This window comes from Gavia stellata, chromosome 14, assembly GCF_030936135.1.
Source record: "Gavia stellata isolate bGavSte3 chromosome 14, bGavSte3.hap2, whole genome shotgun sequence".
Classification (NCBI taxonomy): domain Eukaryota; kingdom Metazoa; phylum Chordata; class Aves; order Gaviiformes; family Gaviidae; genus Gavia; species Gavia stellata.
Genome location: NC_082607.1, coordinates 22,280,714 through 22,307,338, shown reverse-complemented (window position 1 = coordinate 22,307,338; position 26,625 = coordinate 22,280,714). Strand labels below are relative to the sequence as shown.

General features: G+C 43.0%; 1 protein-coding gene across 1 annotated transcript in view; it reads left to right on the top strand.

The window, feature by feature from the left end:
• LOC104257880 (vascular endothelial growth factor receptor kdr-like) overlaps positions 1–26,625 on the top strand; it is a 140,420-nt gene that overhangs the window by 54,627 nt on the left and 59,168 nt on the right. Inside the window, exons 4-11 of the mRNA XM_059824618.1 lie at positions 474–601; positions 4,800–4,959; positions 6,565–6,701; positions 8,184–8,343; positions 8,957–9,074; positions 10,930–11,105; positions 22,601–22,751; positions 25,723–25,828. Coding sequence (XP_059680601.1) covers positions 474–601; positions 4,800–4,959; positions 6,565–6,701; positions 8,184–8,343; positions 8,957–9,074; positions 10,930–11,105; positions 22,601–22,751; positions 25,723–25,828 — 1,136 coding nt within the window. The remainder of the gene's footprint in view (positions 1–473; positions 602–4,799; positions 4,960–6,564; positions 6,702–8,183; positions 8,344–8,956; positions 9,075–10,929; positions 11,106–22,600; positions 22,752–25,722; positions 25,829–26,625) is intronic.

Here is a 26,625-nt window from a genome sequence, read left to right as displayed (position 1 = left end):
GGTGCTCATTTACAGAAAACAAGCTTTTTTTTTTTCACTAGCTTTTCCTTAACTGCTGTAAACCTATTGTAACACTTAACTGCTGTGGAATTCAGGAGTGCTGAGGTGTAATATCGCCTATGAAAGACATTCAGAGCACTGGGGAAAGAGCTAACTCCACTGCCATGAAGACCTCTGCAGCTGATTTATTAACTTCATTTTTACAGACAGGGCATGGATAAGAAAAGGAGTTTTTACAAGATTACACTGCAAACTGGTAAAATAGGGTTAGAAATGGGGTATTCCGATTCTTCGTCATTGGCTATAATCCCTAGATGACACTGGCATTTGCAAACAAGCAAGATGTGACCAGATCTCTTGTCTCAGGCTGCAGTGGGCTTTCTCTGGGCAGCCAGCCACTAGGATTACAGTGCCCTTCTGGTCATTGATCAGTAACAGAGCAGTTTTGCAAATCAATGTCCTTTTCCCTGCAGACTACAGAAATCCTTTTGTGGAGATTCACCCGGAACATCCCGAAATAATCTACATTTTAAATGCTAAGAAAACGGTTGTTGTCCCTTGCCGAGTTACTTCGCCAGATATCAAACCCAAGCTTACCCAGGTAAGTGACTGTTTCAGAGAAACTCAAACAATTCAGAGGTCTGGGCTGCCCACACAATGGGTAAATATACAAAATAAAATGTATGAAGCAAGGTAAGTTTCAGAAAAAAAATAGTGAAGACACTGAAAATCCAGAAGAACAGTCCTGCTCTTGCAGTGTGTTCCTATTGAACAGTGTACAAGGGTGTTTTGGGGATTAGGCTGTTTATCACATATTTTTCTTATCTTGTGGCTTGTTGTTCCTCCATAAATTGGCAAAGATAGATGACAAGGCACTATTTTTCTTCAAAATTCTTTGTATAACACCTGGCTATTAGCTATTCTCATGAAAGCTTATCTCTCATACCTTGAATCTCCTCAGAACAGTTGCCCATGTCTACTTGACTTCATAAATTTAAACCAAGCTTCAGCCTCAGGAATAAATGGCTGCAGCATCCATCCCTTCAGCCGCAGTTACACCTGAATGTCAAGGTTACAGAATGGTCTGTGGAGACCAAGGCCATTTTGTATAAAAAAAATGGAAATTTAAAGCCTGGGCCTTCCTCTATCAATGGAGACCTAGTCACTCATTTAAAGGGCTTTAGAATTGCTCTATAGAGAAGTCTATCACAGAGTGAGAAACAGAACATAGGTCTCCTGGCTCCTATCCTACCTTTTACCTCTTGTCCTACAAGAGCTCATCGTCTGCCTCTGCCCCTTTTCCACAGCTTGTTCTGGAGGGGCCATGAGAGGCGAGGTTGTTCTGCTGGATATGGTACGATAGTGGAGCACACGCAGATAGGCTGATGCTGTGCTGGTAGAGGGGTCTGAGGACCCCTGCTCCTCTTAGCAGTTAGATGTCTTAGTTGTTAGATGTCTCCTTCTCCTGGGAGACAGCATGTGAAATCACGGAGGCCTGAAACAGTGCCCCGGCTCCTGCTGAGACCAATGGCAAATTCCCAGTAGACGTGCAGAGGGACAGCACTGGCCTTATCGCTTTAGCAGTTCTCTATTTTTAAATTTTGTCAGTAGGGGTTAAAAGGGGGGGAATAAGGCTCCTCTCCAGTTACAGCTTATCACTTTAGCCTGGATAAGTGTTATCACCTTCTCCTCCTTGGCTATAAAAATGCAACATCCCCATCTTATTTTAGCCAAATTTATTGCTGGAGTACTGCTGCTGACTTTGGCACAGTCACATGAGCCTAGAAGTGGCCTTGGAACCTCGACCAAGCAGACCTCCACATTTATTCCCTTACTTAGAGGCAGCCCTGCTTTCCCTGCTCGACAGCTAAAATCGCTCCCGGTAATTTCTTCAAACACAAACTGAAGTCCTTTACCTTGCTGCAAGCTGCTGCTGGAATGAAATCTCCACTGAAATCTCCCTTTTGAATTGCAAAGAAAATTGTCCCCCAAAAGATTTTTTCCCCTTCAAGGGAGAGCAGCTGGACTGCAGGGCAGGGATGTAGATGTTGAGTGCCGCTCCCCAAAGGAACCCTCCTGAGGCTGTGAGCACTCGAGGGGATGCGCTTTGGGAGGCGTGTGTTGGCTCCGGAGCCGCCAGCCCCGGGCTCCATCTACAGAAAGTCACCGCTTGTTTCGCCCTGTCTGGGAATTTCATAGCGTCGTGTGGAGCCAAGGTGGCGGCTTCCCATGCGGAGAGGAAGCGAGGCGGGAGAGGGGTGGAGGTAAGGATGGCGGGGGAGAGGTGAATAAGGCGATCAGACAAATTTAGAACATCCTCTTCTTCCAAATTTAATCTCCAACAGACAACGAACTTCAAAGGGAGGAAAGCCACAGTGATTTCCTTCAAGCAGCATTGATGCTTTTTGTTTGATTGTTTAAGTATATATTTTTGAATATTTTATAAAGATGTTTAAGATGTGTGTAGTGTTGAAAAGGGCCTCCTGAGTAGGGTTATTTTTTCTTTCCCTTTCCCCTAGCCATCAGGGAGCAGAGCTGCCAAACCATGAAGTTCAGCTTTATCACATTTTATTATTCTTGTAGAAAATGTACTTTTTTCCACTGTAAATTAAGTTCCTTATGTTACCATTATACTTTAAAATCATTGCACTCTCTGGCCTTTAAATATGTATGGGGAAAGGCACCTCTTGCTAATACTGAACAGATCCCAGTTAACTCTACATATCATCTTTGTTATTAATAAACCCATGCTAAGACACAAAATTCAAACTTTTAATTATACTTGATATGATTTTAATTCTGGGCAAAAAAGCATTTTCAGTCTTGTCAGATCTGTTTAGTCACTGATCTGGTCCAGTGTGCATTTGCCACTTACAGCTTTGACCTTCATGGTGGTTAAAGCATGATTAAACCTCAGGTCTCAGATATTTTTCTGTAATTTTCCTGAATTTTCCTAATGATTCTGAACAGAGATGCCCCAGCTTGATTACTTCAAAAGTATTTACATGAGATCCATGTTTCCTATTACTGTCAGAAGAGAACTGCACTTCCAAAAGAAAGCAACTGTCTCGCTGTGCCTGCTTCCCCACAGCAACATCACCAGTCACTGCCCCACAGACATCATTCCTTTGTCTTTGATACGTGCTGAATATGTAATAACAAGCGACCTAAAACAATGCCAACCTGATCAATTGTGTATTCATATGAGAGCTATGAGCATCAGCTTTCAAAGCCTGGAGCTGAAATTTCTTTGGAACAGGAGTATTATTTAAACTGAAACCTATTTAAAGCACACTGCCATACAAGACTACTGTTTGTTTGGAGACAGAAAAATAAATTGCATGCTGCGTAACAACAAGAATAAAAGCTAAACTATTATGTCACTGGGGAAATTCCCACTTGTGGTCTCTAGTGCAGCTCTTCCCTTGGTTAGCTCCAAAAGCTAAACCAAGGTAGGTCTGAAAAGGAAAACATTAACTTGCCTCATCTTTGAGAAGCCAATATATGACAAGAAGGAGGGAAAAGCACTGTGCAAATAAAGTTAGTTATCATGTGGCAACTGTAGGCTCACTGAGGCTTCCCCAAACCCTTCGTTTTTCAGCCAAAAGTGATCTCAACACTCCTGCCGTGCACCTTCAGTCCTAACGAGCCTCCCTGTGTCCTGCTGCAAAAGGCAGACCTGCAGCCTGTGCTCCCATTCACCTGCCTGCAAACAGGCTGAAATGGGTGAATTTCAGTCATCTGCTCTTTTACAGGCTCCTGAGTTATCTGTCTGCATTTAATTCCACTTATTTCTTTTCTACGTTATAATCCAGGGTTTTCAAAATGATTGGAAAGTAAATTGCATTTTCTCTAGTAAACAGATGATTTCCCTGTGTGTTAATAATAATAATAAATTAATTATTCCCACCAGCAAAAGCTAACCTGCTTAACATTGGTGCTGTCCAAGGGTACACGGAGCATTGATTCTTATTAAATTCTGCTCTAGTTTATTTTCCACATTTGCCTTTTGTGTCCTCACTTCTTCCTCATAAGGAGAATTTACAAATACTGTTTTTTCAAGAATCTCAGAACATTACCAGTATTTATGAATTTCGGACAAAAAATGTCTCTGTTACTAAGTCCCCTTATTTCTTCCATCCTATGATTTGCCATCTTAAGTCATCCAGGCTGCTTCCGTTCCTAGTGGAAATCACTAGGCTCCTTTGAAAGTGACTCATCCCTTTCTGTGACATAGAGAGAATCTGGTGACTAGCCATAGACCATAGCTTATAGATGACTGCCGTCAGGTGAGTTAGTGACATGAATAATTCTGGTTTTTTGAGGTCTAACTTCACACATATTTTTCAAGTACTGTGAGATCCCAGGAAAACATGTGGTAGCTACATGCAGCATTAGGAGAAGCAAGTTTTGTCCTTAAACACTTCCAAAAATATTACCCTACAAAATTCATATAAGATAGCCATAATTATTTCCAGTAAAGAGCTGAGGGAAATGGGACCTACAATGGGTAGCATGGTATCTTGCCTAAGATCCAAGAGGACTGGGGCTACTGAGTCAAAAGCCCCAGTTATGATGCCCAAGTTTTGGATTTCAAAGACAGTCATACCTTAGGGAGGGCTTTTCTATTTGCTTATGTTGATGTTGCTTAAGATATGTGTGGAATGAGACCACCAACCACCCTGACAGGTCAAATATCTACCCCGCTTCTAAAGCAGAACAGCCTTGGCTGGTTGCCTCTATGGTCTGAGGGGAAAGGGAATGTCTCACAAGCCTCCTGCCTGTCTGTTCTCTTTCAGTATCCTTATTCGGTAGAGATGAACTTCAAGGGGGTGGAGTGGGACCCACGAAGAGGATTCATCATCCCCTCGCATTCTTTTGTTTACTCTGGAGTACTCACATGCACTGCAAATGTCAATGGAAGTGTGTTTACCTCATATTACCTAGCACAGAGATTGGGTGAGTGACTACTGTGCGCCAAGAAACAACCACAATGTTTCTATTTCATAGCTAAGCCCCTGGGTATTATTTCTTGGTTAGCCTCTATTATATTTGATATATCTAATTGGTATGTATCTGTACCAAGTCCAAGCTGGAACACTAAAAACAAACTCATTCTTCCCCTTTTTTCCTATTCAATAGAACTTGGATTTGATCCACTCCTGGTTTTGAAAAATTACCAAGTGTTGAGGTGGTGCAAACCAGGAGTATTTTATTCAAACCCCACCAAGGCTTTGTTTGCTTGGATTGAGCTATATTTACATTAAAACAACTGCTGGTTTAGGATAAACCAAACAGTAGCTTTCTTATTGCTTCTGGTCATTAAACACACAAGATCGTGGTATAAAAGTCATATTAAACTGCTGATTCAAATCTTTGCTTTTTATATGGTTTCTCTTGGTGACTTACTATACCCTTTCCCTTGTACTCAGAGTTGAGCTTCTGCTCAGAATTAAAATCTGAATTTGAAGCAACTAAACATTAAATTTTTGAGTGCTGGGGATTTATATGAAGCCAATTAGAACATATTTTGCCTTTGTTTTCAATGTATTTTCTTTCTCTCCTCATGTATTATATTTTTGACAGAGGAGAGTTTATTGTGACTTCATTCCCATTAGATCATGGCATCCTTCTATACAATTAGCACTCAGCTTTAAACAACAGGCTGGTAAACTTGTAGGGCAGCCAAATAAGAGTCCTGTAAATCTCTCTGTCTCTTTTTCTTCATTGTTGGAGTAATTATTTTTTACTAGAATGACGAATGCAAAGCTAAAATCCCCATTAGGTCACCCCTCTCTAGCCCAAAAGAACGCAGGCAATACCTTACTCTATAATGGGTTACTGTGCGGTGTCAGATGTGTGTTTGGCATGGGGCACCATAGACATGATGCCGGCTTATGTCAGAGTTGATGTATTTCAGGCATCAATAAATATGTAGGACCAAGATTTGGGGTCCCATTCAGAAAGGAAAGGTAGCTGATCATCAGAGGGCCGGAGAAACGTGTTTCACATTTTACAGAAATTAATTCTCTCTCCGACATGCAAATGTTGAGGCACTCAAACAGATGAGTCGCTTTTGAAAACTTTTTCTGAGGATGGCTGTGGAGCTGATGAGTGAGGGTTGGAGCCAAACATGGCAAACACAAGAAAAGTAATTCATAAATTCCTGTGTCCACATGATCATGTAGTTTGATTGGCTGATGTTCAGGCATTCATACAACTGAACTAATCACAGAATCACAGAGTCATTAAGGTTGGAAAAGACCTGTAAGATCATCAAGTCCAACCATCAACCCAACCCCACCATGCCCACTAAACCATGTCCCGCAGCGCCACGTCTACACATCTACACGTTTTTTGAACACATGCCACATCTACATGTTTTTTGAATGTTTCCATTGTGTGGACATTTCCAACAATTTCCATAGAAATGACAGAAGTGAGGTGTTTTGGAAACTGTGAAAGGAGCGGATGTTAGAGAGGCAATCGGAGTGCGGATTTCATCTTAAGTGTGATTGATGCAGAGAGTGCTGCGTGGTTATACCTTTGCTTTTTTCATTTCAGAGGGGAGAGTACAGAACCTGGCTCTGAAAGCAACTCCCAAAAAACTGCTGGTCGGAGAAACTCTCTATTTGGAATGCAGAGCAGAAACCTTCATCAACGGGCGCATTGAGTTCATATGGACATGTCCTAATGGGAGAGTGAGTGGATGAAAAATCAGTATTCTGCTTTCATGCGGTCTCCCCTACCAGAAAGAAAGATCTGTTCACACGGCTGAGTAAACCCTAACTACTACTTATTCTGAAATATAGCCAACCATTTGTAAGCCTACAATTGATTGTATTTTTAGTTTGGATGAATCTAAAACTTATCTGACCATCTTGAACCTGCAAATTAAACTGCAAATCTCAGGCTAAATATACGCTTGCAAGAAAAGCCAGGAGTGTATGTTTCTTGTTGGGAAGAATAGCTGTCTCATTTTTTCTGGCCTCTTTGTTGATCCCAGCTCACAGTGGCAAGTCTCAAAGGCAGCCATGAAGGTTGCAAGTTGTCAGTCTGCTCACCCACCTTGGCATTTATTAAGTAGGAAAAAGTGAAATGGTATCTGCTGAAATCTCCACCAAAGAATGAAATTTAAATTCTGAGTGCAGGTTCTTGAGCTTTCTGTGGAATGCAATCCAAAAATGCCAAATTTGAAGTAGAAACATGCAAGAGACTGAGCATTTGGTTTGATGTACTAAAACCTTTCAGTTCTCCTAAGGAGAAACAGAGGAAGAAGGAGTGTTTTCCAAATCAGTTCATTTATCTGAGATACTACTCATGGTTCTATTTGACACTTGGAGTTAAAATGATCGCTTTTTTTCTTTTTAGCTCAGCAAAATATACATTTCAAAGAAGCACCTAAGCGTCTTGGAAAAGTGTTAAATGTGATTCCTAAAAATGGATTATTTTTGACTTATTTTGTTTACTTAAAGAAAGAATGTCTGATTTTGTTTTGATGAAGGAACTACAGAAAATATAACATAGAATTTAGGTGCAAGCAATATGGTGTTACTGAATTTTGTTTCTTGAACCCCATATGATGGAAGACGGTTGTTTTTCTGTGAACCCTCCTTAGATTTGTAACATTACAAATGTAAAATATCTTGGCCAAATCTCTGGGTTCAAAAATCCTATCAGAAGCGATAATTGCTTTCTAAAATTCTACACTTGGCTGTCATAATATATTCTATTTACATCATAATATATTTCTTTTAGAAAGTAGGAGTTTTTTAAGACAGAAGAATACTGACTGTGACAAAAAAAAAAAAAAAAAAAAAACCAAAACCAAAGCACAACTCTGGCCCTACAGATGCCAACAGCAGTTTTGCACTGAGATCCCTGGGATTTGGTCCCTGCGAAGGGCTGATCTGCGATGCATCCCCTTACTTACCTGCCTGCCCAGATTTCCGTAGAGAAGCGCCACAGTTCCACTCTGTTTCTCTCTCTTATTAGACTTGATAATGAAACCTCACACAAGAGCTCTTCCTGCTGATTTGTCTTTTATATTATTTATTTCAGTGATGGGGAGATATGATAATTTTGATATGAATCACTGCTTTTCTTTATTGGCAGACTTTGAAAGGATGAACTAATTAATCCACTTTATGCTGCTTTTTGACCCCCTTTTTTCTGACTTCCAGCACCCTTATCCTAGAAGAACAATAGACCAGAGTGGCATGGTGTATAAAGTTGGCAGTAGCCTGACAATTGAAAACGTCACCATGCAAGACGGAGGCCTGTATGTATGCAAAACATTCAACGTAACAAGGCTGGAGGCCAATGTCACAGTTACAGTATATGGTAAGTTCTGCAGCTAAACCAGAATACCCAAGAACCAAGACTGTTAAACTTAAAGGATAATGCCACATTATTAAATCTGTTGATATGCAGGTGGCGTTAGGAAGAATGCCAACTAGTTAAAACAACCATTAATCATCTATAATCTCTAATCAATCTATGAGAGAGGCAGCACCCAGCACTGTATTTTCAAAGAAACTTTAGCCTAGAGTTCAAGAGTGAGACATGTCTGAGGACATGGATTAACAGGGAGCTGAACTGTTCTGAAAAAGCTGGCACCAAGTGTGGTTGCTGATGCCCTGGAAAATCTGGCCTGCTGGCATTCACATGGACAAGAGATACCCCAGGCATTTTTATACACAGCTCCAGGGGCAATGCAGATGCATATTCTCTGCTTTAAATATAAAGTCCTTCACTTGGAGATAGACCTTCCTGGCTGTGGTTGGGCTTTGCAGGGGAACTGCGGTAACAGCTTGTCATTCCATTTGGTTGTCTGCAGCTTCTGCAGATCTGTAGCGCAAAAAATCCAGGCTAGACACAACGCAACCCAAAGATGTGAGTACTGTACCGTGGCAGATCTGCCATTACTTCTCCTCCTCCTCATTTCTCTTTCCAGACAAACCTTTCATTACGGTTTCGCATAAGAAAGGGCCTTACTACGAGATTACATCAGGACACAAGTCACTGAAACTAGCTGCAAAGGTGGACGCCTTTCCTCGTCCAAGCGTCACCTGGTGAGTACCATCATCTTGAGCAAAATCAGGAATACGCGCCCTTATTTTGGGCTCCTGTCTAGAACAGATTTTCACTGGTCCTTACCACACAGATAAAAGATGAGAGCTGGGAACGCTCACAGCTGTGGTCTCACAGTTCAGCTAAGGAGATGTGACTCCCTTCTGTGCTGACATACGCTCTATGAAGCTGGGCAAGCCATACCTTTTTCCCATGATATTTTTCTCTCCTAGTCATGCAGAAAAGGTCCCTACAGGAAAAATGGGAGTTTCATTTACCCTGGACACAGAACTACTTGGAAGACTCAAGTAGAAAGCTATTGGGAAAGAGTTGCCAGTTTACCACCATTAGGGGTGGTCAGTTTGCAAGGAGGCAGTGCATAACAGAAAGCTGCAGGACACATTCTCAACATGAGAAATTGTTTCTCTTCATAACTTTTAAATAATTCTCTCCAATCCTGTACCACCAGCAATGTCAGATCCTTGCAGACAATGCAGTGAATCCTCCCGAGCTAACTAAAGGCTCCACAAGGACTGTAATGGATCAACTTAATAGGAGGGGCAACATGTCAGCAACCCCAGAAGACATTAATTTCTCTCTTTACCCTTTCATCACTTGTCCTCTCTGTTGCTCCTTTTTCTATGCTTCGTTCTACAGGGGGTCTTTAGCAACCCCATCTGACACCTTATACATCTTCAACTATGTGAAATCCCATAGGACAGCTGGCATGGGTTTGCCTGTCCTGGCAGAGAAGGTAGCTCGGGTGAGTTAGCACCCGCACAGTGCACTTTTCCTTGGCCAGCTGAGTGCCACTCGGGGGGCCTGGCAGTCCACAAAAGGTGTTGGTCAGGGATGGGTTTGCTGCATTTTTTCTCACAGCAAAATAACGTGAAATTCTCTAACACTCAGTCAGACCAGTGAAATCAGTGCTGCCAGGAGATATTTTTAATTGTTGCTGTTATTTAGGAGATGGAAATGTTTTTGTGAGTTGAAGTGGGGACCGTCTCCCTTTTCTCTGCCAAGGCTTTGTTCTCGGGCCTCAGCGTGGAGCGCCTTGGTAGCTGCCTGGGACCACCCGAGCTGCCTTCCCTGCGTGTTCAGGGCTACAGTTGTTGATGTTGGAGGTCTCTCAGTACAGTTGTTTAAACGACTGTAAAGGAGGTTTCCAGCATTCTCAGGCAGTAGGACACATGCCCCAGCTTCTCCTTCCACCAAGCCTAAAGCTCTGTGTGTGGCAAAGCCTGGCCTATTGCACATTCATAACCCAAATCTGCATATCACATTAGCAGTGAAGAGGAGTCTGCTCATGCAGACTCTGCTATGCTACTCTTAGCTAGCAAAGATTCAAGACTATGGATTCCTCACTGACCTCCTATTGACTGTAAATTCTCTAGGCCACAGGCTAGCTTTTTCAGAAACAGTAAATGGTCATATATACATATGGAAAGACAATTCTGCTTAATTAGTATCTTGTTTTAAAACTGATGACATAAATTTTGGCTAATCCATGATTTCCTGCACTTAGTATTGCACATCCAGCATAATTCGGGGGCATCTAGGTGCACATTTCTCACCACAGTTGAGCATGCAAGAGGCACTGTTCATTCAGATCCATTAAAATATCTTTTTCCTGTTTGTTGGATGAAGCCATCCCATAGCACTGCAGATGCTACTCAGCTTGAGTGGGGGAGGATAAAAGGAGTAGACGTCCAATTCAAGCAGTGACTATAGATCTGTTTCCCTTGCTGTTTCCGAAGGATGACTCTTTACCCACCCTAATTCGGGTAACAGGTAGGTTTTCTGAGGGCTAACATGCATGCATGCACATGATAAGCCTTGTTGGGACTTTCAAAACAGGTACAAAGACGGCAAACTGATCAAGGATAACCACACTTGCTATGAGCCGGATCCAATGAAGTACAGACTGGGCATAAGAGATGTGAGACCAAAGCATGCTGGAAACTACACCATCGTCTTGAGCAATGCAAAATATGGCCTGTATAAGAACCTCACCATGCAGCTGGTAGTGACAGGTAAGGACTTGATGTTTGTAATGCTTCTACTGGGTTCCTTCTCATTTTTTGTGTGATCTTACTTTACCAGTCAGCAGGAATGGGTGACATTTCCCCATGTTTAGCTGATAAGAGCTGATATAGCACTGTGCATAGATTACCACCTTACTTAGGAACCACTGAAGATCCACCTCATTTCACCACGTGTTAAATTCAAGCAAGAGAATGGAGAGCTGGGTATGAGGAGTTAGTGTGAAATTAGGTCATCTAAAGTCACTTTCCACTGAGATATTGCACCTCAGAAATAGCCTGCAGCACCTTTGTGTCGGGACAGTCTCCAGAGAGAGAAGCAGAAATGGCTTGAAAGTGAACAAACTTAAGAGGACGCAAATTTTAATAGGAGTTTGGGAGGATATCTAGCAATGAGGTCTTAGAGCTAGGGGCACAGTTTCCCAAGAGAAGTGATGGAAGTTTTATGCCTTGAGATTTAAAACTAGCTTGGGCAAAGCACTGGAGAACATCTGTTAGGACAGGAAAAGTCCCAAGAGGGCTGACGGAAGGAACTAGATAAGCTCCCCTGTCTTTTATGTCTGTCCATCATCCTGCTACAGAAATACTTTCTAAGTCTGTATTTTATGTATTGTCATTTATCTTCTGGGAGCACTTGAGAGACAGGTTCAGTTTCAGGGGAATCTGGAGAAAACTGAACTGTGGTGTGCACTGAAGCAGGTTCACTTGACATAGAGGGAAAATAGATAGTGGAATCACATTTATTAATCTCCCTTGCTGGGATAATGGAAGACAGAGCCACATTGTCTCTTTGCACATCCACTGCCTCTTTTAATCCATTGAATTTGGCAACAGAGATTGAATCATGAGGCCAAGTAGGAGTTCAGCAAAAGTTAGCTCTGCTTCCCTTTGTATTTCCCGAGGTTCACTCAGGCAGTGAGATAGATAAAGTTATTGGGATAGGTTTGCTTTCTTTTCTGTGGTGAATTCTTTTCTCCTAATCCTCTTTACATCTAAAAATATTCTCAGTTGTCCTGTTTTGTATACTTGTGTACTGTAGCACCATGTAACTTCCAGCATTTGTGTTTTTCTCATTTCACCTTTCACAAAGGAATAATGCCTAACAAATGGAGAACTGGTCACTTAGGCACATTCGGCCTATTAAAAATGCTAGCTAGATACGGTAGCTTAAACCACCTTAAACCACCCTAAACATAAACTAAGGTGTGATTTAGGAGTGGAGAGAGCTAAGAACTTGCTTACGGCCAGGTACTGCAGCTCAGCTGATGAGGAGGAATGCGTTAAGCTGCAGCAATTTGTTCACTTGAGATTGTTTATCCATACAATGGTTTTGCCATCTTGTTAAGAGAACGGAAATATCCAAAGGAAGAGAAAATTAAGAATGATAATAAACTATCTTGTCAAGGTAAATATTGGTGTTTGCATGCAAAAGAGAATGTTTACTTGAAGAGCAGCCATTCCCCAAATAGGCATATAAAAAACAAACAGACCTTGTTTGTATCAGCAAGATGCTATTTCAGGATTAAACCATCCCATGCTCTTAACTACAGTACAAGCCTTTCATCTTTATTGTATGTACAAGTATGTGGTATTCTGTCTCTCACACACACTGCATGCCTAGCATGGTGCTCATTGTTAGCCTTTCTGAGGGATCAGGCCAACAAAGACTTCAATCAGGAATAATTATTTAATTGCAAAACCGCCATTTCTCAAGAGTCTGCGAAGTCCAGCAGCTGCAGGAATGTTCCCGAGTGGAGAAAGTGTTGCGCGGCGAAGCACAGGAAAAATGAACAGCGTTTCTCTTCTGGTAAAAGAAAGTCATCCCAGAAACGAGAGCAAGCAAAGGGAAATATCTGCCAAAGAGTGCCATTGTTTTTAAGCTAAAGGCTGCAAACAATGAGGATATTTGCCTTGCTTGTAGACAGGACGGACACAAAACACCTAGGAAATCTCTCTTGCCTTTGCCAGGCTCTTCTCTGCAGCACTAACCTGACATGCTGTCTGTGAAGCACTCAGCCTAAGGAGAGGGTCATTTTGGTGAGATGCATGCGGGTAGAGACAAAAAAAGGCAAGTTTTGCTCTTGAAGCTTATCCGACATCAGCAAACTGCCTTTTTTCTTGTGCTTTCAGTTAGAGTAAAGGGACTGCTTTTTCAGATCTGGGCATCATTTGCCTTACTTTCAAAAAAAAATCCTGAAGCTCCAAACTGAACGCAGATTTGAATTTTCCCCTTAACTCCTCAACAAATAACCTGACACTTTATCTCCGGTCATCATGACTGAAATCCTGGTATTGTACCTGAATAGATTAAATTGCTTGGAGTTTCAGCAGACACTTAAACATGGAGAAGGAGACCAAAACACACTTTCTAGCTGTTTTATGCAGGGATTACCTGGCCCACCACCGAAACACAACCACCCCTGAGCTGGGAGGGGTGATTAATGACTCTGCGTAGAACCATAGGCAGCCTGCAGTTACTGAAGCTGGAATTTGAACACAGGGATTAGCAGACTTGATGGAAAAATGCTCTTGGGCTTGCAAGCGAACACAGTGGTAGGAGCATCAGTTTTGCATCATGTCTGAAAGGTGGAGCCTGCAGCAATTCAGCACCCGATAAGCCTCATGCTGAGTACCTAACCATGCACCAGCTCCCTATTACTGAGGAGTAACATTTCTTTTTGAGTAACTGCATTGCTCCCCAAAAGCCAGGGCCAGGCTTTTAAATTTCAGAGCTGCATCTGTGAAAGCGAGTGAGTTCTGATCTATGCTATTAAAGAGAAGATAGAAAATTATTTAAATAGACTTTTGAATGAGAAGATAAATGCCATTTGAATATGTTTTCTTTTGCTGCAAGGGGGCACTGCACTGAAGAAATTATAAGTAAGCATACAGCCCCCTCTCCTGTGAGTCTCTTCAAAATAATACATCGCTAATGTTCCTGAGCATCACGGATAGTATAACTGGCAGTCAGCGTGCTGTGACAAACCCATCAACTGCGAATTTGAACTAGGTGGAGAGGAAGTTTAAAGTTAATGGCGTTGTAAATTGTTGTTCACGAACAAACTATAAATAGCAGCAGGACTCAGTCATTAAATTGCACTATATTAATTTTTGCAGTGTATTTTAGTCAATAATAATGGCAGCAGAAGAGAACGCTTTAAGCAGGATGAGAACAAGATAAGAAGTCATCCCCTTGAGCCCTGCAGGACAGGAGCTTATATGCAGTGTATCTCCTGACCTTCTAGAAGACCAGCACTGCTGCGGGCTTTCCTTGGAGTCACCTCCCGTATATTTAATTGGTAGCAATCACCGTAGTTCTGTCATAAAGCGTACACTGTATGTGCAAGGTATTTCACTCCACAGTAATGAGTAAAATATTAAGAGCTATTTCCCCCCAAAGTTTGATACGGCCATAAAACTGATGAGTATCTGCAGAGTGCAGAGGTATCAATCATCTCAGCTCCACAGGGCAAGAAGGAGCAAAATGGGCAAATAACTCCCAGAGCTGCAGGGTGGGAACTGATAGCAATGCCGGCCCCAGGCGAGGACCTGGTTGATAATGTGCCGGAAGAAGCATGCTGCCTGGCCTGGAGGAGAATCATGCTGCTATTCAAAAAATGTCTCTTTAAGAATCGGCTTAGCTGTGCCTCTTGTCACCCGTGCTCCCACTGCAGCTGGAATTTGATCTTGCGGGAGCACGTATCTCCCTTGTGGAGTCACCTTGGCTCACTGTAGGACTCAAGTCCCCAGGAGGTAGCTGATTGCATTTTCAAAACACTCCTTCTTTACATATTTACACATCAAACACTGTCCAAGAAGCGGTGGGTTGCTGTGTTTTTGTTTTGTTTGATTAAATTCTTCTTGAGAAAAGCTTCAAGAAAATAATGTCCTGAAGAATTTGGAGGGGAGGGAGCAAGGAGAAGGAACAATCCTAGCAAACAGCTGGTGGCTGCACATCTGAGCCAGCCAAGAAGGAGAAATGTGGGAGAAAAGAGTTATTCCGGGCTGGAGTACAAAGCAGTTTCAGAACAAAACATAAACAAAAAAACCTCAAATCTATTTATGGGCAAGCAGGCTGCATTTCATTCTCACTCTTGTACAAGTCATCTGCATGTATCAGGGTTCGTGCTGAGCCCTTATGGAGCAGTCAGCATGCTCTGACCACCACATTGTGAGTGAAGATTATATTGAAGCGTAAGTTAATTCAAAAATGGGATGAATAACCTCCTTCACCACTTTGCCTTTCTTCTTTGTCCCAAAGTTTCTCTCCTGTGCTCCCTCAAGGGTCTTCCAGCAAATATTGCTTTGGGTTCCAGCTGCTCTAGTCAACTGAAATTACATTTCCTCATAGAGTCCTTGATCCCCCAAGCTCTTGTGTTGTATCTATAAGAAACGCAGGATTAAGTGCCAGAAATAGCCTCTACCATAAGCAGCAGTAACTCACAGGCTCCTTATGAATTTCCTCTCTCCTGGGTAAGGACTGGAATAAAAGGGGTGCATGGAGAATTCACGTGTGCGTTGCCATGTGCTCCTTGTTACGTCAGTGAGGTGACCAGCTATACCTCAATGTGTTACTAGGGAGAATTAGCTCCAGAGCACTTAATGATGCCCTACTCTGTAGTCAGGCCAGCTCTTCATATTTGGTTTAAAAGCAAAGGCAAAGGGAGTTCTGTGCCTGACCTACTTTGGCTTGCAAGGGATGAGTTGACATCAAAGGAGTCCCCAGTGATCTCCATAAAAGTTAATAAATATGTGGTGATCCATGTGAACAATACCCCATCACCTCAACCGGTCCCAGAAATAGTCTGAAGAGGGAAATGAGCCTTCAGGATGAGGTTAATACATTTGGGATATGCTAGTTTAGAGAAAACGAGCTCTTAGAGTGATGGATCTCAATTAAAGCCAGTTGAAGACTGAGGGGAGGCTCCCACAGTCTTTTGTGCATGGAAGGGCCACTGAAATCTCTAAGTTGGTCGCTGTTGCACTGTGAGAAACATGAATTTCTTTGGATTATTGGTGCAACCCAACTAGGTTAAAGGGCTGAGCCAGATGCGAGAAGCAGGGCTACATAAAATGATCTACCTTCACCTTGCCTGCATGCTTCAGTATCCTGCCAGGACTGGTTTTCCTTTGTGTATCATATCCACCTCCTGCCTAGCTCCTTGGAGGATGACCCATTCAGGAAAAGTCAAAATAGAAAATCTAATTTTCCACCGCCTGGGCCAGCCAAGCAAGCTAGAAACCCCCAAACAAACCACAGCCTGTCTCCATCGAACCGCTGTTCCAGTGTGTTCCTCCCCAAGCCCATTGCTTTGCTTTCCTCCCGGGTACTGGCAGCAATGGCTGTGGCCAATGCTTTGGGTGGGCAGGACACTCAGCTGAGAAGAGCAAGGGCAAAGAGATAGAGTGCTCCAGTCTATCCTTCAAGTCTCATTTATCAGACACAGGCAGCAGAGAAACAACTGACTTTTTCTGGGAGATATATGAAAGAGAAGAAAAAAACGTAGCAGCACAAACAGACTGCAGTGGGCCTTTCCGGCACACTAATTATTAGCAAATTATGAAGAATTTTCTCACTGACATCATGCAAAGCCTGCACACTTGCAGCTCCGCAGTCCAGCCTCCATTCAGCCTCTGTGTGCTCCCAGGAGAGCCCCTAATGAAAAAGTCAGATGAGCTATTTTCATTTTGTTGGAAGTAGCCAAAGCAATTTTAGGAAGAGGAAGGTGGGGGCCTGCTGGTGTTTGCCAGAAAAATCTGAAGCATTCAACTCACGTCTTCGCAGCAGCAATCTCTCTCTGACAGCCCTTAAAAACCAGAGTGGTGGGGGGAAGTCGCAAAGTGGCAGCATGTGGTTTCCATGCCGTCTCTCAGCCAAGCCTGCAGGTATATTAACTGTTGTTTTTCTCTTTTGAAAAGCAAGCAAAGGGGGCAGAGACAAAAATCCTAGAAAACTGCCTGCTCTGCTAAAAATTAAGCAGTTCATCATTACACATTTGCTTTTGAACTCTGTTTAGCCACAAAAAATAAGATGGGGAGAGACAGACGAGAGAAAACCCTTTTTTTTCCCCAAAGCTTGGCCTCATCGGGGTTGAATGACAGATCTGGGAAAGGCAGTACAGGACTGGAAAAGACAGCTTTCTTCCTACAAGGGGAAGACAGATACATGCAAAAGTGACAGGACAAGGTCAGAAAAAACAAAACCAAGCTGCACTGCCATTTTAACAACAAAATTCCCTGTAGGGTAGGTCAAGTGCCCTGTGATTTTTCTTAACATCTATTCATACAGTATCCCACTGCATGGTTTCTATTCCATTTGCTTCCACCCTGCTGGCATTCCCAGCCCTAACAGCGGGTTACAATGGAGCAGCAGGGTGTGTGTGCTAGAGATTAGGCAGGTGACCGATAATCGGTGACCCTAATTCTATTCCTGGCCATGGTATTTACTCACAGAGAGATTTTAGCCACTCATTTCATCTTGGCATCTGCTTCCTCAGAGGTACCGTGGGGACAATGCTGTGCACCCACTTCACAGCAGCCTTGTATGTAGTGCTGCGCAAAATAAAACCAAAAAAGCAAACAGAACAAAACAAAGAAAACCACCCAGACAAAATCAGCTGGGGTCAAACACAATGTTCTGTTCAGCCGGAAACAAAAGTTTTGTTTTCAGGTCATTTAACTAATTTTTTCTTTCTTTCCTTTTAATAAAAAAGGGGGGGAAAAAACCCGAAACCACAGAGATCACTTGTAAGCTGAACACAGACAAAGTGGTTTTACTTTGGGGGAAATTTCATCCTCTTTTCCCCATACTGTTTGATTAGTCCAAACTTAACACGTTTCCTATCTACCATACAGAATATTCACCTAGCTCAACTTGCAGAGCTTCTATTTCCATTAAGTACCATACAAACATGAGATGAAAGATTCTAAAGTGCAAATTATTTTTGCTTTTGGGAAACAGAAAGGATAAATAGAAAACAAGTTGCCTCTCTATCAATAGTTTTAATGAAGCCCCATGTCCAGCGAAGTACATAAGGTTGAGACTAAATGCTTCACTGGACCACTCTATGTTACTTTAATGATGTACTTAATGTGAAAAGATTTTTCGAAACCCAGTTTAAATGGTAGTGGGGAGGGTATGTAAATAGCAGTTCAGTCAGGGGTCACTGAAAGTAAAGCAAAGTTTCTCTAAAAAAGGCAGGGAAACTTCCTATGTGCTGTCCTCTATATTTGGATGCTCCTTTGGGTGACAAGTGTGCAACCCATCATAACATCTGCAATGAATTTAGAGATAGAAGAGTCTCTTGCAAAAGGGGTAATGCCAGAGGGTTAATGTCCTAATCCTTGCACATATTATTTGCTCCTAATGCCATAAACTAAAGATAACACCAGAAAGTGAGAGTTACATAATGCTGATCAATTTGAAATTTACAGTAAGCAGAACTGCTTTTTGATTGCATTTCACAGTGCAGCAGCAGCGAAGTCTTTAGTTATTCAGGTCAGCTCTCACACCAGCAACTGCACCTCTGCAAAGCGAGTTGGGGATACAATCACACTTTAAGGCAGCAAGGACGAAAACCCATTTCTTTCGATACATTTAAAGCCATCTGAACATTGCACGTTCCAAATGCAGCCAGAGACAAGAAAGCTTTTAAGGTTTGTTTGGCTTCTGCTTGAGAAAACTCAGCCTGGGGAGGGAAATGGCCAAGGGATGGGAGGCGGAGGCTGAAAGTAAGCAGCCAGATGTCGGTGCGGGGGGTAGTGGGAAGCAAGAAGTGGGATAGCGAAAGATACTTTAGGTCAGGAATGAAGTGTATTTAAAGATCTCCTCTTGCAGTTCAGCACTGCTGTAGCAGGCAGGACTGCTGGTTGGGAGCAAGGCTCTGTAGGAAGGGGTTCAGTGAGCCCAAGGTTAGGATAGCAGAGGGTGCTGTAGGTCAGCTCTCGGCACAGGTGCAGAGCTTCAAGGAGAAAGGAAGACTCTGCACTGCACTTACTGGAGGAGGCAAGGTGCACTGCAGGGGCTGTGCAGAGGCAGCTTGCTTGTTTACTCAACTTTTGTACTGCCATTAGTCCAATGCCTGCTGAAGCTCTCCATTCCCAACAGCTTTTTTTTTTTGCATGCTTAAAAAACAGCAATACACATGCAAACGTACATGTGTTGATGAAATCTACACTTCAGCTGCATAATTTAAGGTGCAACCAGAAAAATACTTGGATTTTGGCAGTGCTTACAAATGGATTCGTACCCCAAGCCTTACCTCACACCTAAACATGAGCAAAGATAAGAGTTTGTGCATAAGCCACCATGCTGCTTAGAGTAAGCAAATATGAAAGAGAAAGCAAAGCACCGTTTGGAGAAGGGAAAGAGTTATTTGAGAAACACACTACTAGGTGTACCTTAGATAATCACTGGCTTTAGGCTAAAAACTCCTCATCATGCTAATGTGGAGAGCCTTTCGCAGGCGAGACTGCTGCAGATGCCAGCCCAATGAGCCAACTAACTAGTTATAGTCTGAGCAAATCTAAAAGGCCGGTATCCACCACAGAAGCCAGTTAACTTGTTTCCATCACTGATAGAGGCAACTTCTGTAAACAGGATTTGGCCCAGCCACAAGCGAAGTGAACGGAAAAGCTTCAGTTGCCTTCAGGGGGCACGGTAAGAGGTGAAACGGCCATGGCAGTGTGCAGAGGTTTGGAAAGCTTTCAGCCCAAGAAATATCCCCTGTACGAGTACCCCACATTCCACATCACAAGCCTGCAGCACACTGGGGCCAATGCCAACACCTTTACAAGCACAGAGAAGGCACATTCAAAACTGTGGAAGGGCCTCGTCCCCACTGCGGTAGCGCTGCAGTGAGAGTCATTTGCAGAATGACACCTACCACCATTACAACCTTTGCAGGGAAAAAGAGAGAGACACTTATAAAAATTGCTTCAATTTCTGAGTGTCATGCCCATAATTAGCTACGACCCCACACTAACTCTAAGGCACTGTGAAAGAAATTATGGGGAGGCATTTTTAGCCAGCCCCTCAAGTTTTAAGAAAATAATTGCTTAAGCCTCATAAATAATAATTATTTCAATTGATGAATCATTTTGACTCATTTTAGGTTTCAAGTAATATTTAATAGTGCCATGCAGTAAAGTAATTGTGGAATTAAGAATTCATTCGTCACTCATGTATGTTCTTGTTTGAATTAGATCAAGTTAAAATTATTATTTCTTTTTTGGAAGGATAATTTAGATGACAGTCAACGTGTTCATCATTTCACCAAGAATACAGAAAAATCTCCTGATATTAAAAGATTGTAATCAAAGCTTGTCCCCCCATACTCTTTCACACACACAAAACCACACAAGCATACCGTCTCCCTCCCTGAGTGTGTAAAGCTTTGTTCTTACAGCCCAGAAAATGTAACACTTGAGTAACCTTTCACATAGCACTTGAGTAACCTTTCACACTGAACTTTGAGTCTCTTTCTCCAAGTGAAAATCACGCTTTTGAGGTCAGTCCAGACATGCTGAACACAGGATTTGAGACTGAAAAGAAAAATGTCCTAGATAATGAAAAATGTGCTTCTCTCTCCAGGGGGTTTTACAAAATTATTTTTATGATCAGAAATAATTTACTGATGGGAAATGAGATGCCAGTTACAGGGAAATTCAACATTAGTCCCAATAATTTTTCCTGTGAATTGCTTACAAATCTCAAAGCACTTGATCAGCGATACGTTGCATAACCCAGAGCGATGTGGACACAGGAAACCCTGTGTCCATGTGACAGATGAGGATGTGAGTTTGAGAGACCCTAACCACAGTCTGAAGTACTTTTCTGTCTGCTCCCTTCTTCGTCTTCTCCTTCACGAAAAGACAATCCCTCCCCCTGTCTGAAGGGACGAAGAAGAGAGGAGTGGATTTTTGAGCCTGATAGAACATCATCTGCAGGCAGGTGGGGAAACAAAACTCAACCAAAGGGGATGAAAAAAGCAAAAGGGAACACAAGAGCAAAACCAAACAGGGCCTGTCATTTGGGTTTTTCAAGTGAAATGTTAATCAGGACCTAATGAAGGTTCTTTAAAGCAGCTAATGTTTTACTATAGCATGGCAGTTAGGATACGGCTGAACCAACTACAGTCAATACTCCTTTCATGTGGCGGAGAAGGAAATGCTGATGTATTTTCAGGCAATGATGAGGTCAGAAGATCTTTCAGAGTCTGACCTGGCAGCCATGAGAAATGGAAAGCAAGGATCCCACCGAGACACGGGATCAGCCTGGTCAGTCCTCTTGTAAGAGTAGAGGGCTGGAAGGGAAAAAAAGCTATTAAAAAAAGAGGGAAAGGGCTCAAGATTGATGAGGTGGGCAGTAGCTCATATTTACATATCTGGGGCCTCCCTGACAGCAGAAAAAATAAGTTAACCCGAAAAATAGAAATCTAATCTACATTCACTTCCCAACTTGTCAAAAGCCCTCAGCGTAAAGCAGCCGCACTTGGCTGCACAGAGGTGTTCCACAGAGGGACCCCGACCAATAAATCTGTTTGATTTCCTGTTATGAGAAGCAGACAAAGAGATATGGCTAGGGATGGGCAGAGCTGTCTGCATAAGGGAAGAGCCTGTGCTTTCACCCCAAACTCAAACCCACCCTCTCCGAGGTTAGGAAAAGTTCAGTTCACTTTGGGGATTTTTTGGTATTATTTCTCATTTTCACATGTTCCCGTGGGAGCTGGAAGTAGATGGGACAAAGCATTTCTTTCCTGCTGGCAACAAGCAGCCCTGAAAGTGTCACACAAAAGTTTGTTCTTGAGAGATTTCCAGTCCAAGGGTGTGATCTTGCAACCCCTCCAGATGCGAATAATGCAGTGACATTTTTAATGGTCTGGCTGTTGGTGAGAATTTCTTGGCATTATTCTACAAGTGTTTTCTCCCCACCACTTCTTCCTTGCTTTCTTCGCCCCTTCATCCAGTGCACGTTACACACAAACAGAAAAGGAAAGCGAAGTTTTCAGATCAAAAAGACTTCTTTTCCAAAACCCTGGGAAGAACCTGCACAATGGTAACAATATTGCAGAGCAGCAGCTGTTTGATAAGGTTCCTCTCAGGAGGTGACATCAGAAGTCGAATGCTATTTTGCCTGTGGTACGTAGACTAACAGCCTGACCCTGCAGTCCCCGACCAAAAGACATTTCATAGCATAAATTTTCCAGAAGTATAGCAGGTCCATGACAACATTTGAAAGCAATTAGGATGCATGTGGTAGCATTTCAATGTATTTTCTGAAACACCGCAACTAATACCCATGTTTCTGCAAGTGTATACTTTCAGCACTGCTGGTAATTTCCCTACAACTTCAGTAGCGTCACTAAATCATCACTTAGTGATCACAGCAAAAAGTTTCAAAACCTTTGACGGAAACAGGACTATGACCATGGATGTAAATTTGCTCATTTGCGCTTTTTTTGTTGTTGTTTTTTTTTTTTCTTTAGAGAGACCCAAAATCTACGAAAAGGAAACTGATTTTGATAAGATTGAGCGGGTGGAATTAAGAAGCAAACACAAAATCCAGTGCACCGTAAGCGGGAATCCTGACCCGAAGATCGAGTGGAAGTGGCAGCCCTGCAGCCTCACAGACACGCTGTAAGTGGACATTCCTATGGGTGAACATGTTGCAAAATAGTTTGGTAGTTTCAAGTCAGTTTTTCTTTCCAGTACATCTTATTTATCTTAGTCTAAAATCACAAGCTGTGATTCCCCACCTAAAGATCTCAAGGGTTATGAACCCAGCAGACATCCAGTTGTGTATGATCTTCTTGGAGTTACAAGCACCTTCTATATTATCAGAATTGTGTCAAATCAGTTTAAAGTGACTAAAGATCAGGCTTGAATTGTCTTTAACTTGAACAGCAATGCCACTCTGACTTACCAAGATCTTTTCTTACATTTCGTGGATACAGCCTACATGGTTGACCAAGAAGAAACAGATAGGCGCTTTCTGTGCAGAGGTAACACACTTTTTTCCCCTGTAAGAGCTATTGTCAGACAAACCTGCCAAAGGCTTGGCTTCATTTAGTTGCCATATGGAATTTATGCCACTTCCTAAGGGCTGTCTTCACTAGTGTACACTGAGCATGGGCTCCTGTGGCAGCATCTGCGTTGCAGAAGCTGGAAGAGGTAACCAGGCTATCATGCCTTCCTGAGGATGCTTCTTTGCTAAAGTCTGGAGGCAGCCTGAGGTGTGAAGACACAGAGCAAGTCACTGGGTCAGAACTGTCAAAGAGGAATGAGGCAAGTTAAAACACATGATGCCTTTCGAGATTCGCCTTCTACAAGTAGACGTTTTCTTTGCTCCTGCTGTTATATGAGCAGAGTGTTCTATAGAGAGACGTCTTGGATGAGGTCTGAATACTTTCCCTGGTAGCCCCAGGGGACATACAGGAGCCATGTATAACATTTCTGACTGCACTTCAACTCTTCCCTGCAATAAGAGGGCTGAAGTCGGGTCTTCCATCCATAAAAAAATGAAGGCAGGTCTAGGAAGCAAGAGAGAAAATTGCTGGATGGTTCCTTATTTTCTGACCCTTCCAGTGCGTTTCCAAATGCTGTGAATGGCAAGTCATGAGACAGGGAAAAATCACAGAGACGCTCCTTTCCCAGGTTCTCTGCTGCAGCAGTTGCAGTGATGTTGGGTGATCTAGTCTGAGGCTGGGTCTAAAAAGTGGCCTTGTGCCCCTCCACAAGGGAAGTAGCCCGTTACCTCATTTAGGTAGTTACACTGCTTCTGCAGGAATAAAACGGCAGAGATTTGCAGGCTTAGGTAGGGCTGTTGGCATCACAGGTCAGCAGAAGGCATACAAGCTGCTGCTTCGGAGGCATTCAGCAAGAGCAGAATGGAAAAACCATAAGGAAACAGGTTATGCATTCTGTAGGAAAGCCACAGAATGACCTGAAATCATTTCCAGACCTTCTATCTAGGGAGAGAGAATTGGTCATGAATGCTGAATTAAGCCAGATTCAAACCAGTGACCTGGTGGCAAAAGACCTTGTATAACCCTTGTTCCAGCTCTCTGACTCCCTGATCTTATCAATTTAAATACAATTGCAGAGTGGTGTCTACCTCTTCTGGCCTCCGAGGCAGCCTTATCTTGTTCCAGCAGAAGCTGTAGGAGGATTCCTGTGGGAAATGACACAGACCCCATTTCCTTCTGTTGTCTCACTTCCTCTCTCTCTCTCTTTTTCTCCCCCCTCCTCACTACTGCACTTTGAATCCCAAAACACTATCATTGTTCCTTATAGCTGTGATGTGATTTGCTTCCTTTGAGTTTTTTCCCTTCATCCTCAAGACAGAATTGTGCCTTGCAGGAAGTCACTCAAGACATCTTCTAATTAGGCTCTTTTGAGAGCTATAAACCCTCCCTTGACCCAGGGTGTTACCCATGCGTCTTGTGCGGATTTGGCAAATGCACGGCTGATTTATGGGTTAGTTTTCTGCAGCATTGGCCCTTGGTCATCACCTATAGAAGTCCACATTCATTTTACCTCCTTTAAACCTAATCTGCTACGGTGGGCTCAGAGGCCGCCGGGACCGGCCATGGGAAGTGCGGTGCCTCTGTGAGGCGGAGGAGGCCATAAAGACACTTTCCTGTCGTGCACTGTGATGACTTGTGCAAGGTGCAATTGCAGCTAGCTGTGGAACTGAACTGACTTCACTAACTTGCCGTCACGGAGTTACAGTGCGTAACACCCAGCTTGCTGGACTGGAGCTGAACTGGCAACTTTAAAATGAAAGGCTTCCTCGAGCTGCACAGCTGGCAGCACCCTCAGCCAGGATGCCTGGAGCTCTAGCCTTGCTGAAGCCTTTGCGCTCCTAAGCATGAGAAGGCCTGTGTCTCTGCTCATTTATTCCAAGGGTTGCAGTTAAAGAAGATAGAAAAGACTTTTGCCTTGGATGGTGCAGATACGCCTTTCCGCATGACATGCTACATACACTGCTCTTTGCCTGTAATTCAAAACTGAAGACTGATAACTGACTGAGATATGGTTATCTTCTGGGGAATATGCAGTATTAAAGGAGCCTTCTGCTATTGTTATCCCACTATTTATCCATTCTACTCCCTCAGCCTGCACTTCATGTTGGAAAGCTGAGCAGATAGACAGACACGCTCAGCAACATTCACCTCCCCACAGTTTTGAGTGACTGGCATTTTGAATTTTGACATGCACTGCAAGTGCTAAAAGAGCACTTAAAAAGCCACAGCTGCACTGAGCTGGAGTACAACTCATATTAGCCAGATTAAACTCACGTGATTTGATTAGTTGTCCAGTATTTTCTATTTTCAATCTTCAGAAAGTTTGGGATTTCCTTGCTGGTCATACACTGACCTTTGTCTACCTCTGTCAAGGTGTTCTGTAAACAATTTTGAAATGTTGCGATGCAGGAATACAGTAGTTTCACGAAGAGGTAACAATCTCCAGCAGCAATAGCTTTTAGGAGTTTTTAAGACCTAAGACTATTGTCTAAGCATGACATTCTCTCTCTTTAATAATGCCTCCCTGGGTTATCTGCAGTGAGTCAGGTTCTTGAACACCACCTTTGCTTTTCTACCTCCAGATGCAACCCCGATGGGCAAAAAATTGTGGTTCAGGAGAACATGTTCATAGGCAACAAGATCAGAAGCATTGAAAACATAACCATGAAGCACGGGGATAAAAGAAAGGTATGTGTCTGATGAAAATCTGAGCAATGATGTCATGGAATAGCAGCGGGCTTTATGGAGGGGACGCTGCCTCACACGGAGCTCTCTCCCCGCAGTTCCCAAGCTGCTGCGGGTTGTTAGCATGCTTTAAATTCCACAGCCCTGGGATCATTTTCAGATCTCTGCTGTTTATAAATGCCGGGATTCTGGCAATGATGTCACATACCCTGTTTAAAACTCTCCAAAGACTTCTGGGTCAAAAACCTCCCTGTCTCCCTCAGTCTTGAGAGAGTGTAAGACTGGTTCAGTGCAAGAGGGGTCCTGTGAAGCGCACACAACTGATAAGGGCTCCAAGTTCATTAAAATGCTTAGCACTTAGAGAGCACTTCGTACTGCCCAATCTTGCCTACTCTCCCAGTAGCCAGAGTTAAACAGCTGTGTAATTTAAGAGGCCTGCGGTGGCCAGAGATAGCTGGCCTGATTTTCAGAGTGTGTAAGCGCCTGCAGTACCTGCCTGTTTCGGCTGGAGTTGTCAGCATTTCTTTACCCATTTGGGTTGCGAACCATGTTACCGTGCCAATGAAGGTGGGAAGACCTCCTTCTTTCTACACTTCCCAGTCTGCTTCCCCTTCCAAACAGCACCGGGAGCACACTTCTTGCATGAGCTGCAAAGATCCCAGCCATGAATTATCTGTTAAATGCCTCCCGGTTACCTGTGGTGATACCGAGTGATACTGTTTACACACATCCATGGTAATCCTTGAGAAATTGCTTCGGCTGTTCTGCTCTAGATTCACAAACTTCTGGCTCTGCCTTGG